This window comes from Centruroides vittatus, unplaced genomic scaffold (genome assembly GCF_030686945.1).
Source record: "Centruroides vittatus isolate TY-2023 unplaced genomic scaffold, ASM3068694v2 contig_484, whole genome shotgun sequence".
Taxonomy (NCBI): Eukaryota; Metazoa; Arthropoda; class Arachnida; order Scorpiones; family Buthidae; genus Centruroides; species Centruroides vittatus.
In genome coordinates this window covers 3,178,621-3,196,871 of record NW_027122274.1, presented here as the reverse complement: position 1 = coordinate 3,196,871, position 18,251 = coordinate 3,178,621, and the positions used below count along the sequence as shown (strand labels likewise).

Below are 18,251 nucleotides of genomic sequence, written 5' to 3'. Positions count from 1 at the left end.
TTAAATACTAGCCTCCTTTTCATGGTCGAGCCAGTGCTGCCAGCTAAAACATGCAAAAATTTAACAAAAATAATATTAAAGTAGCCAAAACAACCAAATATTGTAGCGCCACATCACTAGCAGACATTTGAATTTACCGACTAGAATGCGGTCGGTTAACCGATAAGTCAGTTAATCGGGGGTCGAATAATCGATGCTCTACTGTATTTTCATTACTATTACATACAAACTGAGATAAAAATTCAATTATTTCTATCTAATAAGAAAAACCAAAAACCCTTATCTATTATATTTATATAGGGAGTTTAAATAATAAAAGTTAGAAAACAAGAATAGAATATTACCTATAGTGAACATAACACCTTGAAAATTTTCTTATATTATCATCCGATATACATTGCGGAACAACAAGTAATGCAGGATAACTGAAATATATAATGATGATAATTATATACAATTGTATACAATTATGTATACTTTAACAATCATTAGTATGTATCTAATATATAAAATAGAATGTCTATTTTCTATACATTTCTAAACTCTTTTACCAATCCACCAAATTGTTCTTAGTTTATCAACAGGACCCTGCAGAAAATACAGGCTCTACATAAAATCTGAACACCCACTCCACCTCCTAATTTCATCCCTTGACAATCTGTGATAAAACAATGGTAGGCTAAAACAACAAAAATTTTAATATGGTTTTCATTTTGATGTTTGTCCTTACTATTTTTCCTGGGCAATGCCATGCATGCCTACTAGTATTTATATATTAATGATTTTGACTACAGTCATTATTTAATCTATAATTACATGAACATCACTTTTAATTCATGCAATTTATACAAGAACAATTATATATTTATATTGAAATTTGGAAGAGTTTCTAAAAATCTTAAGTATAAGCCAATGTAATATTTTAACTAAGAAACAATATCATATTATTTAAACTTACAAGGAGTACGTCACTACATGGAAGTTGTGTAATAAGAAAGTAATACATAGACTATTTGACAAGTGGAGTGAAGGTATAAAGCTGATTAGCAGCTTTACACCTTCACTTCACTTGTCATATAGTCCATGTATTACTTTCTTATGAAAAAATAGAAATGTTGACCATAGAGAAATATCCTCTTAGGTAGGTAAATAGTATGTGTTTAACTACCAAATAAATGTTAGTACCAAGTATTACACAACTTCCATGTAGTGACATCCTCCTTGTTAATATGCATGAATTTATTTTATTAAGAGAGCATCAAAAGAAAAATGATAGAATTTGCTTACACCATGATAAAGCATAAATAAAGCCAAAAGCAAATATTTAGTGTCACCAAACAACAAAAGCATATGTCCTGTTTAATATTTTCATACAATAACCTGAACATTGCTAAGTATATCAGCTCATAGTATATAATACACAGAGTATCATTCATTTAATAAATTTGTACACTTCAATTGCATTATCATTAAATTTGTAAAAACTAACTGCTGTTTACTCTGATCCAGCACTATAATGACAAAGTTTAGTACAATACAACTGATTGCATGCGACTAAAGCAATGATAAGCTTATAGAGGGACCAATTCGATTTTTCAGCTGTTAAAGACACAAAAAGATACATTCAGGAACAAAATTCAGTGTATGTAATAGATTCAGTCTCACAATTTACCTGCTAAATCTAGTATATGTTTCTCAAAATTTCATTCTTATATGTTAATAAATTTCAAAATTTATTTATATTGTTAGTCAACAGATGAGGGGCACTAGCCTGAAATGCATATTGGCATTTGGAACAATTGGTTTACGCACTGTAAAGTACATCAGAAAATAAAGTGGATGTGAAAAAGTCCAGTGTCTAGTATCAATATTTCAAGGTGTCTCAAAATATAGTTAATTTATATTTTGTTAAAAAAAATATTAACATATTAAAAATATATATTAAGTAAAAGCATATATATCAGATATGGGCAAATGCGGCTCTTTTTGAGTTACATGCAGCTCTTGCTGAAAGTGTTAATTTCTAATTTTTATTATTATTTTTACAATTTTGTGAAAATATGTTTATTTAAAAAATTCAATATTTGTTTTATATTATATTTATATTATATAATAAAATCACACGCCTTACCATACTATCTGCTACGACAGTACAGAACTGCAGCTCCTATGCATTTTGCAAAACCTACATTTCGGCTCCCACTGAACTCTTGCTTGCCCACCTGATATATATGTTACCGGCAAAACCCGATTTTACGCCAAACTAGTTTTGCCTAGCCTAAACTAGTTTGGCATAAGCGTGTCAGGCCAAACTAGTTTAGATTTATTATTCAAGTATATTAATGGTTCAAATAAAATTAAAAGGCAATCAATTAGATGAACAATATTTATTCAAACATAGTCTACTTAATAATTATGGTAATTTATTAGAATAGGTTAGTGTGAATGTATGTCTCTTTAATCTGAATAAATAAATCCAGTAGACTTCTTCACAGCAACAGCAATAGCTGTGAGGAAGTCTACTGGATTTATTTATTCGGATTTAAGAGACATACATTCACATTACGTATATACAGTTACCACATCTGACATTGAGAAGAATAGGTTAGGTTAGGTTAGAACGCACGTCCCCACTGTTCCTTGTCTTCTGATTTGCTGGAATTGGAGACGAGCCGCCACTGAAGACGCACGTTTTAACCTAACCTATTCTAATAATTTGATTGCTAATAATTATGGTAATTTATTAGAATAGGTTAGGTTAGGTTAGAACGCACGTCCCCACTGTTCCCTGTCTTCTGATTACTGGACTCGGAGACGAGCCGCCACCTTCGATACGTAGGGTAACATTAACCCCGTTTATTATAATTAAGTAGACTATGTTTGAATAAATATTGTTCATCTAATTGATTGTCTTTTAATTTTATTTTAACTATTAATATACTCGAATAATAATTCTAAACTAGTTTGGCCTAACACGCTTACGCCAAACTAATTCTAAACTAGTTTGGCGTAAAATCAGGTTTTGCCGGTAACATATATATTATCTATATATATAGAATTACTTGTTCCTGACTGACTGACTGATTGTCCGGGATTCCGGATAAAAGTGAACTGTTTCCCGGGATCCCGGGAAATCCCGGGATATAATAAATTATTTTTAAAATATAAAAAATATCTTGAAATCGAATGATATCATTATTTTTCATTTTTTAAAGTAATTTAAGTGTTCTACAACCTCCAAAATCGTATTAATAATGATGTGTAAAATATGTATTAAAAATACTTTTGAATTACGTAGAAAATTCACAAATAAAAAAAAATTAGAAAAAAAAAGAAAAAGATAGAATGTGTAGTATTATGGTAAAGGTTAAACGTTCCACATTGTTATTTTATTCAATTGCAATTGTGCTCATAATAATCGCGAGAATACAGAGCTCTCACTCTGCCAGATAATTCACTGCAGGTGGTAGTAAGGAATTGTTTTTCGCAAAATTTCTGTAAATATAATATATATATACAAATTTTTAAAACCTCTGTTGGAATCACTTCAGAACGTATCAATTGAGGATTACTACAAAGCCCGCAGTTCAACAATTATTTATTTTTGAGACATATTAACAAAAAAAACTAATAAGCAGGCTTAAATTAATAAATATAAATGCATTCCGGCATTCTGACAGTTTATGAGTTAATTATACTTTCTATTTGTAAAATTTCTTCAATCTTAACACAAAATAAGAAAAAAGTGAACTTTTAAAAAAATTGCGGGATTTCCCGGGATGAGAAAAATTTCCCGGGATATTTCCCGGGGTAAAAAAACAGCCGGGATCCCGGGATCCCGTTTCAGAAACCCTAATCTATATTATAAAATTACTTGTCCTGACTGACTGACTGATTGATTCATCATTGCCCAGAGCAAACCGTTGAACTGAAAGTGATGAAATTTGGTAAACAGTTAGTGTGCATTTTCATGACGTACCCTAAGAAGGGATTTTTTGAAATTCTCCCGTGGGGGAGAGCATTAAGGCTTAACCTGAAGAACAGCTTCTACTGTACTATTTTAGATGCAATTTTTTGTTTTTAACTACATTTAGTCTTCATTAAGTACTTAGGTGTATTAAATTGATAACATTTCAGACATTGTTATAAATATTTCTGAGTAGAGCATCGTTTATCCGAATCAATTGGGGACTGGGGTTGTTCGGATAACCGATTATGTACGAAAAAATATATTAACCTATCCGATGTTGAAAATTTTCTCTGCTGTGTGTCGCTTCGTGTTAAATTTTCATCGATTTTAAGCCTAATGAAAATTTTTATAATAATAATTGAGGCTATTGTATCTTTAAAAATTATTTCTTTATTTTGTGCAAACAAAATAAATATATTGAAAAATATAAAAACAAAAAAAATTATACTTTAGAAGTTAATCTAGTATCAAAAATGTTCGATTCAGCGCGACACAGAATGACTGGAAAGCTTTCGGTTAACCAATGTTTCGGTTGACCGGCTTTCAGATAACCGATGCTCTACTGTATTTCGATTTTTTAACCAAATGTTAAAACCATTTTAAATTCGAATTTGATACTGCATATTGATTTGATTATAGAATGATTGTAAATGTTCCATAAAATTAATCAGGTTGGAAACGTTCATTTGAAGCATTAAAATGATTCTCAGCAATAAGGGGTTTGTGTTATAAAACAATTACTATGGTTGTCGAAGATTATTGTTCATAGTAATAACTTAATTTCCAAATGTACAATATTTACCAAATCATCCAAATCATTTGCCCAAGCAATGCCGAGCTCATCTGCTAGTATAAATATATATTAAGTAAATCTTTAGTATTCTAGTATTAAATCTAGTTTTTTTCCTTATAATTTTATTCAAATAAGATCATATTATTTTATATGTGCCATAAAGCAAATTATGTACATTTTATTATTCTAACTTAAATATTTAAAGTAAATATTCAAATGTTATTTTACCTTCTACAAATACTGTAAGTACTGTTAATGGAGGTAATACGGAGGCCATCACTTTTTCCTTTGGAATTATTACTATTTAAAGAGCCTAAGCCCAACCTCTGATAATCTTTACAATAACTTCTTTCTGATAGTTTCTCTAAAGTTTTGGAATCCATATGAGGAGTTGATACATGAGGTGTTATTGTGTTCAGATCACTTTCATCTATAACTAAACAATTTTATTATTAAGCAATTTAGTTTAAAAGATAAATGTTATCTTCAAATTTTATATATTTCACAATATATAAAAAAAATATATAACACAAAATTTTATATTTAAAAATATATATACTAGATAAATCATCATCATAGAGAGAGATTGGTCTTTCATTTTCACTGTCAAAAGTAGACGATGGCATCCTGTTTGGACTCGGCAAAGTTTTTGCATCACCAGGTCCATGAATAATATATTTTTGTTTTCGAGAAGATGGTTTAGGTTTAAAACCTGCTTTCATGGCAGTCTTGAGTAATGTTTTCTTAAACCTTGAAACAAAATAAAAGTTATCAACATACGTCTTAAAAGAATAAACTACAATATACAAATGTCATTTTTAAAATAAATGTAGGTAATATTTAATAAATTAAAATGTTAAATGTTTTACAGTAACAATATCATCAGCAATTAAGTAATAAATTACTAAAGTTTAACTAATACAAATTAATAGCAAATGTGTGATTCTCAGGGTGACAACTTGCCTAAAAAACTTAAAAAAATTCATGAAATTTACCAATCAGAATTTTTCAGTAAATGTTTTAGTAAAATTTTTTTTTAATTTGAAATATGGTCCATTTACTTAAACTTCTGTTCAATGAATAGTTTGAGTAAAGTGATAATAAAATTTCTCATAAATTTTTTTATTTGAATTATAGAATCTGTTACAATAAACGCATCAAAGCTACACAATAAAATTTAGTTAAGTCATAAGTTTTCCTATTTAATGTTGCAACAATGTTTTATTATGTCAAATTTTTAAAAATTGTCATAAAATAAAAATTTATTTTTAATCTGTTTTCAACATGACAATAGAAGTAATTTTTATTTATTAAAATTCCTGCATGGTACTTGAATTTATTAGATTGTTATTTAAATTGTTGTCCTGAATTATGTTATTTTTATTTATATATTCACTTTTTAATGCAATAGCATTTAAATCATAACTTACTTTAAAGTTGCATTTTTCTCTTTCTGCTTATGAAGTGGTGTCTGAGGAACAGTCAACTGACCACTAAATGCAAAAACATGAAATATGGTTGCTGGATATCTCACTTTATTTATTAATTTTCGCAGCATTTCTATATTTTCAGATGTTACTTCTTCATCAAATGCTACTTTTATTAACTGTATATGATAAAAAAATATTTTAAATAGTATAAAAACAGTCAATATGTTTAGAAATAATAAAAAAAATTATCAATATAATTTGATATATGTACTGTACATAAGATTACCACTACAGTGGGACCTTGGAAACTCGCTTAACAAGCACTTCGCATAACAAGCAAAACAAATTGTAAAAATTTGACTCGCTTAACGAGCAATGTTTTGTATAATGAGTGACAAGGAGAGAGGAAATCCTGGATTGTGTGCATGCTCCACCAGTCTGTGTTTAGCACTTGTTCCGCTAGCATCTTAGTGTTGCTCATGATCACACATTTTTCCAAACTTGTGTTCACACATATTATGTATAAACATAGACAATTATAACCCATTATATAATAAGCATGCCATCTCATACTAAACTTAATGACCAATTCCAAATTAAATTTTAGAAATGTCTAAATTAAAAATTAATTATTTATAATTATTAAATTTAATACGAGATGGCAGTATAACTGCCTACCTCTAATCAAATTAATTAATTTCTAATATTTAATTATAGCCTTTACATAACCCAAGAATTTGGCATATTGTTTGACGTCTTCATCAGACATATTATCTGCGATTTTTTTTTCTGCAAATCGAATTCACATTCCAGGTTGGTTCAATTCTGTGCTAGGAGACGATTCACGCTTCTTAACAATGTATATTGTGTAATTTTCTTTGAATAAACGTTCTACATAAAATATTTGAGTATTTTTTTAGCATGGAACACATTATCATATTTGCATTAATTTCTATGAGAAAAACTGTTTCACTTAATGAGTGTTTCTCATTACAAGTAAGATTCTGGAACAAATTATGCTCATTAAGCGAGGTTCCACCATACTCAGAGTAAAAAACAAATTCATTAATCATTTTAATAAATAGTATTGAAAGATATAAATTATAATATAATTTACAGTTTATAATTATAAATTATGTATACAAAAAAACATACATGACCTTCATTAAAAAAATGCACATTTATAACTATAAGCAACTAAAACTTGTAATCTCACTATTTATGCTAAATTCTCTGACCAAATCAATTTTTAATATATATATATATCCCTTGTTTAAATTCCAATATTTAATTTTGTTCTGAAAAAAGTCAATATTAATCAAATAATGTGTCTATAAACTAAAATAACTGATAAAAGTAAGTGATTTTTAAATAAATAAATTATATTTGAAATGTTTCTGAAATTTTGAATATTCTGAAATATAAAAAAAAATGATTTGACATTTATTCCACTTCACTTTATCATTACAGTAGAACCCCAATTATCCAAGTCTCAATTAACTTAAATTCTGCATTATTCAAGGCAAATCTGTAAGTGAATACACTGTTTTTCTTATAATTCATAAAAGTTTTATCATGAATGTAGCAAGAGCATAAATATTGTAATACTTTTAACCTCAAATGTATTAAGCAAGTAGCTAATGATAAAGCGTCATATTTTAAAAAGTTTTTCCATCCTGTGAGCACTAGAGGATTTTTTCATGTCCATTTTAATTTTGGCCAGGCTTACAATGAGAGTGACCAATGTTGAGGGACGAAGCCTGATTTATTCAGGAAAGAAAGTCCATAAAAATGATGCTGAGGTGGCTGTGGAACATTGCAGCAGAGATGGGAGAAACTAATATAAAACAAAAAACTCTAAAGATCATTTTAAAGAAATTTTGAAACAATAAAATACATTACAAAATGGGTTGTTTCTGTTATCTTTTATCATTTAATTTCAATGTGAGACAAATCATTCACATTAAAACATAACTTACAATATTTTAGGAATAAAAGTGTGTTATTGTATGTATTAGCTGCATAATAAATGATGCAAAAAATGATGTTGGGCTGCAATTTGAAAAAATTTTAGATCTATAAATTCCTATTGTTGTCCATCTGTCTGTCCTTCCTTAATCTTGAGAACAGAGTTAAATAGATAAAGACAAGACCAGATATGCATAGGGGCAGGAGACCCAATTAACTATACACAAATTTCCAGTTTGCAGTGGAAGTCATATTATTTCAATTCAAAAATTTCCCCCGAAAGGAGTTAGATAGATGCTCTATTGCTAGCAGGAAAAGTATGGTTTACACAGGCAAGACTCTAATCTGAAATGGAGAGCATATATTTTAAATTAAATAAATTAAAAACATGATTTAAAAATTGTAGCCCAGCATTGTGAGAATGTCACAATAAATAATTGCTCATTCATATATATCAGCGTTTCTCAAAGTGGGCGATAACGCCCCCTTGTGGGCGGTGAGTAAATCTAGGGGGTCACTGGAGGCAGGGTACTGAATGGTGACCAAAGGCAAAAGTTGGGGTCACTGACAGCCGTTCCCTTTCCTTTGTTCAACAGATAAGAGGAAACATTGCATTTAATGGTTTCCAGATGTTGAGAACAATGTACGGTACAAGCACAAAGTGTGAGATTCATAGAAAAGTTTTCCTAAGAATATTTCCAATCCTTTCTCACACAAGAGAAAATAAGTTAGGGGACGTTGGGTGTAACTTTATGGAACAAAGGGGGCGGTGGATCGAAAAAGTTTGAGAATCACTGATATATATGATTAAATTTACTAAAGCTTAAAAGTGAATCCATATACATCCTTTATATCTGCAATTTTTTAAAAATCTAAAATGGTCTTGGCTGTCCATTTTATCTATGAATTAAATTATCTCTAATGACATTCTTCCACATTACCTCCAATAATCAGGGTTCTACTGTATTATTTATTTTGATTAAAATTTAAAACTTCTTATTTATACATAATCATCATCATCATCATCATTTATTTGCAAAGGGAAAATTTCCCTCTAAGGGGGTGGTACAAATACAAGTATTACACAAAGAATTAATTTACATGATAAAATTACATAAAACATACTTTTGTAACAATTATTAATTAACATAATTTATTACAAGGCACTGTTTTTACCTTTGGGTTGTATTGTTATAAAGAATTTGCCTAAATAAACAACAACAAATAATTAGTTATTATCGGGAATTTTTTCAGTGATTTTTGCAAAGTAGTTATAAATTTTATAGGCGTCATTTCTGCTGATGAAGTTTAGGTTAATTTTAAAGTCAAGAAGTGATCCAACGTTGCATATTCTTATTATGTCATATTGTTCACGCAATTTAGTTAGTGCTTTACAGTTTTGGAGTAGGTGGATCATAGAAAAGCCATCAGATTGGCATAATTGGCAGTAATTGGTCGAAAAATTTATATATGTTCTATTAACAAAAAGAGAGTATTTATTGAGACGTAGCTGCATTATTAGACGTTTTACGTTTAGGTCAATTGGTTGCCACATATAGGGTTGAAAAGAGGGAATATTGAGTATGTTAATATACCAAGGATGGTAGTTGCTTTGATTTAAGGAGAGCTGGTCTTTATTAATTGATTGGGATACAGCCGAATTTAGTAGGAGAGTATAGGCGAATTTCCAGTCTTGAATCGTGTCGGTGAACAGTAATTCTGATATACCAAAAGAGTTTAATAATCTTCGAAATTTATACTGCCAAAGGTGGTTGTTTTTCTCGTTATTGCTCTGCTTTATCATTTCTTGATATAAAAAATCGGTATTGTCATCACTTTTGTATTTAAGTCTGTAGTAAAATTTTATAATTCGTTTTAATATATGGGGAAAAACCCAAGTACGACTAGTCTCGTGTCGGATGGCATATCCAGGTATTGTGTTTTCAAGATGAAATAACTTTCGAAGGAAGTAGATATGTAGAGTTTCAAGGTTATATAGATAATCCAGTCCCCATATTGGGCTTGCGTAATAAATGATAGGATTTACAATGGTGTTGTAGAGTTTGAGATGGATATTCAAATTTGATGTTTTCATTGTTGCACATAGAAATAATAGATTATCAATTGCATGTTTAACTTTGATGCTTAATTTTGAAATTTGAGTTTTGAAAGTCAGGTTCCAGTTAAATACGACTCCTAGGTAAGTAACTTCGTTGACTATTTGCAGTGGAGTATTTTCATGATAAATTTGTGTCTCTTTATTAGATAATTTATTGTTCTTACGAAAAATTACTATATTAGTTTTAGTTGGGTTTATTTCCAAGTAGATTGAGTTAAGATAACAGTTGAGTTGATTAATCTTGCGTTGAAGTGATATTTTATTTGGGGCTAATATGACTAGATCGTCGGCGAAGAGGATATAATGAAATATTCGATTATTTATATCAATGCCTTCGGAAGAATTATTAAAAAGATGGTCAATGCCCAATAAATAAAAATTGAATAGGTAGGGTGACAAGGGGTCACCCTGGAGCACTCCACGGGAAAGAATCAATGGAGGAGAAATCGTATTGCCTTGTTTAATTTTAACAGAGTAATTTGAGTAAAGCTTATTTATGGTAGCTGTAAATTTATTGCTAGCACCACAAGCTTTTAAGTTATTTATTAGTAATGGAGTATAGACTGAGTCGAAGGCCTTTTTTATATCGATGAATGCAGCATAAACTTTCCTGTGTTTTTTTGTAAGATAAAGCTGAATTATCATTAGTAGAATGAAAATAGCAGATTCAGTACCTTTATTTTTAGAGAAGGCGTATTGGAATTTGGCTTCTAAGTCGTTGACTTTGGTCCATTGTTGAAATTTGGTTGTTAACATTGAAGTAAAGCATTTTCTTATTGTAGATAGCAGTGCTATAGGTCTATAGTTGTTAGGGGAAGACTTGTCGCCCCTTTTGTATATCATAGTGAGAATAACAGTGTTCCAAGAGTCAGGAAAGGAGGTTGCTTTATACATAATATTAAAGATATTAAGTAGTTTTAATCTGGAACTATTAGGTAGCATTTTTAGGAATTTATTGGGAATGTTATCATGACCTGGGGTTGAATTGATTTTTATTTTTTGAATTGCTTCATTTAGATCATCAAGTGAAAAGTCAACATCCAGGTGTTCGTTGTATGCCTGTGTATTTAATATTGTTGGTGAGTCCAGATGAATTATTGAGAAGCGTTGGTAGAAGTTTTTCCAAGTATCGAAGTCGATGATTAGTGAATTTTCGCTTATGCTAGGTTTGAATCGGTATCTTCTTACTGTATTCCAAAATAATTTGTTGTCCTTATTATATTTAATTAAGTTTAATTCAAGCTTCTTGAAGTAATTTTTCTTTTTTGTCTTAATTAAGTTATTATAAGTTCGTTTAACGTCTTTATAGTTGTTGAAGTTGATGTCATTAGAGTTTAATCTGAATATTTTTAATTTAGTCTTTTTTTCCATTTTCTTTTTATAGCAGTCAAAGTCGAACCAGCCTTGTCCAAATCCGTTATTAGATTTTCTTTTACCATTATTTAGAACAATATAATCATTCATTATATCAATCATTAACCTGTATATTTCTTCGCTATTGTTCTCTTTTGCAATCGGGATGTCGCCAAAACGGTTTTCAATTTCTTTGGAATATCTGTGAGATTTATATTGTGCTCGTTGTTTTTTGACTGTTAATTTGTCAGAGTTTTTTGTCGAGAATAATAGAAATTTTACCATTGTGGGGAAATGATCAGAAATATCAAAGTCGATAACGTTAAAGTCCATGCAGCAATCTAGTAATAATTCAGAACAGATCGTGAGGTCAATAGTTGATTTTCCTGTGTGTGTTAAACAGGTGAATTCTGCTGGTGTATCAGTTTCAATGCGACCGTTGATTATATACATTTTAAGATTCGTTATTATTTCTATTAATTTTTGCCCCAGTTTGTTTAGGCATTTATCTTTCGAGTAGCGAATATTTTGTATTAAAGGGTTAGTACCTTTATATTTGGAGTCCATTCTATTGGCTATTCTTGCATTAAAGTCGCCCAGTATTATGGAGTAAGGAGTCATATAATGCCAAGTCTCGATGTGTTTAGATATTTCATTCAAAGTTGATATATCATCTGGTGGAATATAAGCAAGTATTAAAGTTATTAGATTATTTTTGATATTTGCAAGAATAGGTTTATTGATTTGGATGAGAAGCAAAATGAAATTCTTAGATTTTTTTGTTTGTAGTATTTTACCGACACCTTTTTTTAATAATAAGCAAAGGCCTCCACTTGGACGGCCTGGGCCAGTTTGTTTGTTTGCCATTACTGATTCGATTATAAATTTCTCGAAAAAATTCGACTTGTAAACCAGTTCTGAAGTTATCCAGGTTTCAGTGATAGCCAAGATATCTGGTTCATATTTAGTAAAGACATCAAGTTGAGGAATTTTATATTTGAGGCCCTGACTATTCCAATTAATAACAATAAGGCATTGGTTATTAGAAAAAGATTTACGGACTTGAAAATCGTCATGTTTGTTAGTTTGTCATTTAGTTATATCTGTTCTTGACGAAGGAAGAAAGGTGTCTGCTTGTACCAGTTTTCCAGTGGTTAAACTATAGGTTAGCTTTTCGTGGTTGATTATTAAGATATCGTTACGCAGTTTAACCTGAGGATATTGTTTACGTAGTTCGTAAAAAGTTGGTAGTAAGAATTTCCGTCTAGCTCTTGAATTGGTAGTTAAATCCGGAGAAATTTGTAAATTATTCCATTCTTCTAACAAATTTTGTTGTTTTTTCCGTATAATAGTAGTAAAAATTCGATCTCTAATTTGTTTATTACTGAGAGTGATTCTTATTGTTATATTAGGCGTTTTAGACAGTTGTACTATCTCTAGTATATCCTCTTGAGCTATATTTTGTAGATTTAAAAGAGAAGTAACAAAATTATGTATTTCTGCTCTTGAGGTGGTTTTTTGATTTGGATAATTATACATGATAATATTATTATAGCGATGTTCATTAATTAACGAGTCCAATTTGAATTGAATGCAATCCTTGTCAGTTTGTAACTTTTCTACTTGTTGTTTTAAGTCAATTATTTGTTCCTCCATTTTTACCTGGTGATCCCTCGTTTCCCGGATGTTTTCGTGAATAATTTCTAGATCTTGTTTTATCGTAACCATTTGTCTAAAAAGTTTGTCATTAGCAGTATTAATCAAGTCCGAGATTTTATTCCATAACTCTGAAGTAGAGGTGTCTGGAAGGTTGTCAGATTTAGTAGGAAAATGTTGGTCAGACTTAGTTGACTCACCTGAAATGCTGTTTGCACTTATCTGCGATGGATTTAAGTTGGGATTCGTTTCATCACTAAGTTCTTCATGAAGGTTTTTTCCAGAATTGAAATTAAAGTCCATTATCGTCCTAGGGTTTGACAAATGAGGTTGGTTCTTCTTGGTATCCGATTTGGCACGATTTAGTGGAGGTCTTCCTCTCTTAGGTGGAGAACGTTGCATATTTATTAATAATGTTATTATTGAAGTACTTTATGTTAGTAAACCACAAATTTAAACTTTTAACGAAATAAAAAGTCAAAAACGCTTATTTCTTAGGCTTAGTATGAGTGACCAGGAGCACAAGAAAAAACGCCTAGCAGCCTCGTATTTATTTTGATTAAGATTTAAAACTTCTTATTTATACATAATCTAATTTCCTTCTTCATTGAATTCAAAATAAAAATTAAAAATTAAATTTTTATTTTCATTAATTATTACTTTCAAGTCTCTAAAAATATAAAATAGTTCACTGTCACTATTAGAAACCTACTGGGCTTAAACATTTTCTGAAACAAAAGCTTCTATGAAGAATAATTATTTATTCTATATTATTTTCTGAATTTTAAGCTAACTCTCAGACAACATTGAATTGTTTTTCTGTTTCCTTTATTGTGGGAAAATTACTGAAAATTTACTCCCAACTGTTGCCATAACCAAAAACAGCTTCCAGTATTTAAAAAAAAACTTTGAATTTCATTAAAATGTGCTATTTACTGTATATTAATATATCAATTTCTCAGTAACAAAAATATGGTGCTATAACAGGAGGAGGCCTCTAATAAATCCGTTTTAACTAAAGAAATAGAAAAAGGTAGGTTTAAACTTCTAATAGGGAGAATACAGCAATTTTTCAGATAACTTATTAAGCCTAGCATTAGTCCATATATGCTGGTAATTGGTAAAACTAATTTTTTTTCTGCTAATAAATTTTGAACATCTAAATAGAAAAAGTTTAAAAGCACTCAATGATTCAAAATATGAGAGCTTCATTAACCAGGATAAATTATATTATCAAAATCAAAGAAAACAAAGCATAACTACATAATAATCTAACATTTTAACATCTAACTTTTTAACATCAGCAGTTTAAAATCTAACATTTTTCTATTTCTAATATTTGATAATATAATTTTTTGTTTTCTTCAAGATTATTTTTTAATACAATTTTATTAATTTTTATTAACATTATATATTTTGTAATTATTTCTGATCAATAGTTTTATTTAAAGAAATGTAGGCAAATAGAACATCTTTGTCTTTTTATTACATGTATTTTCAATATTAATTTAAAATAAATTTTAAAAGTATTTTTATTGTAGACAACAAAATTCTAAAAATAAAAAAATAAAGTTCAGTTTTAAAATATTCACTTCAGTGACAATCACTCAAACTTATCTGCATATTTTATTGAATATTTGTAAAAATCAATATATACATGTTTATACATTAAAGATTACTGAATTCAAATTTCTCATTATTTTAAATATTAAAAGTGATTATTATAAACACACTCTTACATTGCCATAAGAGTCTTTCACATGGGCACTTGTTTGTGTGTTTGTTTGTTTGTGTATTCACAGCTGATTCTGTGTAACTTTCTCCTGTTCTCATTATAATAAAGAAAAAAACCTGTATGTAAAATAAAAATATGCACCAGGTATTTGAAACAACTTGCATGCCTCACAAATAAAGAAATAATTATTTTTAAATTTAGTTATGAAGAAAAGTTTCACAAAAGTAAAATTTGAAAAGATGAACTTATTAAAACTGAGAAAATTGAAAATTTTTTCTTATGATTGTATTTGTTATAAATAAAATATTTAAAAGATTTTTTCAACAATAGTATATAAAGAAAGTTATACTGGAGAAAAAAAATGAAAAAATTACTGGCAACTTCATAAACATAAATTATAAAACAGAATTCAGAAAAGTACATTTTATATCAAAACTCTAATATATACTGTCAAAAATTCATCTGTTTATGTAATTTAAAAAAATATTCTACATATAAAATATATAGAATATTTTTTAGAATATTTAAAAACTTTTTTAGTAGTTTTAAGTAGTTTAAAAGTTTTTAAATATATACTATGAAAAACAGATCAAAATATAAAAATTTATTCTTTATCAGATATGTGTGCTTTTCTATCAAATATGAAATCAATAACATTTAAAAAGAAAATACAGGTACATTACCAAATTTCCAGCAACCTTGGTTCCAAAGCTTTGCCAGATGAACTATTTTGGCAGACTAACCTTGTTCATAAATAATAATTCATTAACACACCTCAAACCCACTAATTATACACACTTCCCATGTAACAAGGACAGCTAGAAACTTAAATTAAACAAATATGAAATGTAAATTATGTTTGACACCACCAACACACTCAGCTCTTACAAGCCATAGCTAGGGTTAAATTTAAGCAAATGTGAAAATTCGAACCCACCGGAATTTAGCCGGTAATGATACATCCCTTTCCGCGCGAGTAGAAGGAAAAGGGATATGAGTCAAAAGATAGAAAAAATGAATCAGGAGGAACAAGAGTCGAAAAACGCGGGTTGGCGAACCTGGAACTCGTGACCGAGAGAATAAAAGGGCGACGACGGAGAAAAGGGGGGCGGTTACGTTTATCTCTTAGCCTGTGCGCGTGCGGCCAAAAAGTCGAGGGGAACCGCCGGAAATCCACGAAATCGTATCGACTGTGAAGATCGACCCGGATCACGAGGTATGACCCAAAGTTTTGTAAACTCTCCCTCCGCGAATACGAACTCAGGCGACCGACGCTCGCCGTATCTGTAATTGTCAAGTTAGCTTTAATAAATCTTTGTTATTGTTTTATCCGTTGTAATGTCCTTTATTCGAATGTCATCATCCACCGCTCTACCGTCGAACCCATTCACTTCCTCCACTCGCATCCACTCGTGTAACGCGTAACTCCTCCGAACCGCCATCTTGACGTGGGCAGGTCTCACGGACCTGTTAGCCGACAAAAAGGAGGAACGAGAAATCGGCCGCCTCCCGGCACCCACACAAAATAAACTAAGAATATCACAGAATTGCAGTATTATAATCAACAAGTGTAGTGTAAATAAACCTTATGCATAATGCTATCTGCAGCAGCCCAGTATACTAGTCAGGTGACTGTAGGAATTTCAACTTTCCTGTCATAATTTTGTCTGAATTAAAGTGCCATCAGTTGCAAGAAATTTAGTGATGTACCTGTAGTATTAACTTTAATGTAAATGAAATTTTTATCAGAATATTGGTTATTAATAAGGTACATTTTTCAAAATAATTTATTCTGATATTTTCTAAAACATATTTACCTGAAAAGTACTTGATCTTAATTGAAGTCCTTCTCGCAAAATTTGATCCAGATGTGAAAGATATTGTGTGTTTACCCTTTTCTCTTTTGTTAAACTAGCTATAGGAAAGCTTCTTACAATTGTTTGCTGACAAGCTGTGATGAAAATGAATAATAATTTAGAAAAAAATTTACTTAAATTTATTTAAAATTTGTTTATTAATATTCAACATTCAGTTTAATAATTTTAACTTTTATGATATAGGGAATTCAATAAATCATAGGATAAGAAATGATTAGGCCAAAACAACACTTGTTTTGTGAAATACCATTATTTCACAAATTGCTGTTTAAAAGTCATAGAAGAGTTTTGGATTATCAAACAGCAATTTATGAAGTAAAGATGTTTGATAAAGCAAGTGTTGTTAATCAGTTCTCATAGGAAATTAAGTAAATTATGTATCACAATGTAGCTCCAGGACTATATCCTAAGAATTAATCACAAACAATTTTAACAACAAATTAGTATTATTAGTATTAACAAATAAATTATAAATTATTAGTATGCAATTTTCAGAAAAACAAAGAATTTTTTTCTTTCATATTTATTATTATTATTAAACTAAATATATTTTATAAACAATTCATTTTTACAGAAATATTATTAATTTAAAAATTGTATATTTTAATTTGAATGTCAAAATCCTATAAATAAATCCATCTATCTAAACTGAAATTTTAATGAAATTTATGAAATCTTTGGACAATTTCACTTTTTGTGACTTTTTACCTTTCAGCATATCCAGAGTTCTATTCTTAGTACTTGCTTTTTATCACTTACTATAAAACTAGGTAAGATTGTGAATCTTAAATCAAGAATTACAAAGAAATTTTCCACCATAAAAATTAGTAAGAATAATTCATGCATTGTAATACCTAATAAGAGTTAGATGTATTGTTAAGATCATTAATTCAGATCCTTCTCTCCTAGCATCTGATCTTAACATATTAGCTTCCAAAATAATATTGTTTAATTTGAAAATGATTCTTGATAAAAGTTGCTATGTGTTTTTCATTAGTCTACAATCCTAATCTTCCATTCTTTCCATTAAGCAGGGATTCGATTAACTATGTTCATTCTGTTAATGATCTTGACATCATCACTGATGAAACACCAGCTTTGTTGCCACATTTTATTAAAAAACTGGAAATCAGAAGTGCACTTTGGCAACATCATCATCTAATTTCTTTTCAGTCAGCTCTATGAGCCTTTCCTTTCTAGACTTTCAATTCATTGTTAATTATTGCTTGCCAGTTTTGGCCACAGTTCTTTACAGGGGTTTACAGAACTCAAGCATTGCCAAACCTAACTTTTATATTAGTTCTTCCAGGCATTCATTTTTCTTCCATGCAATTAACACGATCCATGTCA

At 29.5% G+C, this 18,251-nt stretch overlaps 1 protein-coding gene across 2 annotated transcripts in view; it reads right to left on the bottom strand.

The window, feature by feature from the left end:
• Positions 1-18,251, bottom strand: part of Sbf (SET domain binding factor) — a 139,992-nt gene that overhangs the window by 39,219 nt on the left and 82,522 nt on the right. For both annotated transcript variants that reach the window (XM_067273684.1, XM_067273685.1), the window contains exons 23-27: positions 16,842-16,975; positions 6,194-6,369; positions 5,323-5,513; positions 4,992-5,199; positions 345-425 (exon numbers count right to left, since the gene is read on the bottom strand). In XM_067273684.1, the coding sequence (XP_067129785.1) occupies positions 345-425; positions 4,992-5,199; positions 5,323-5,513; positions 6,194-6,369; positions 16,842-16,975 (790 nt within the window). The remainder of the gene's footprint in view (positions 1-344; positions 426-4,991; positions 5,200-5,322; positions 5,514-6,193; positions 6,370-16,841; positions 16,976-18,251) is intronic.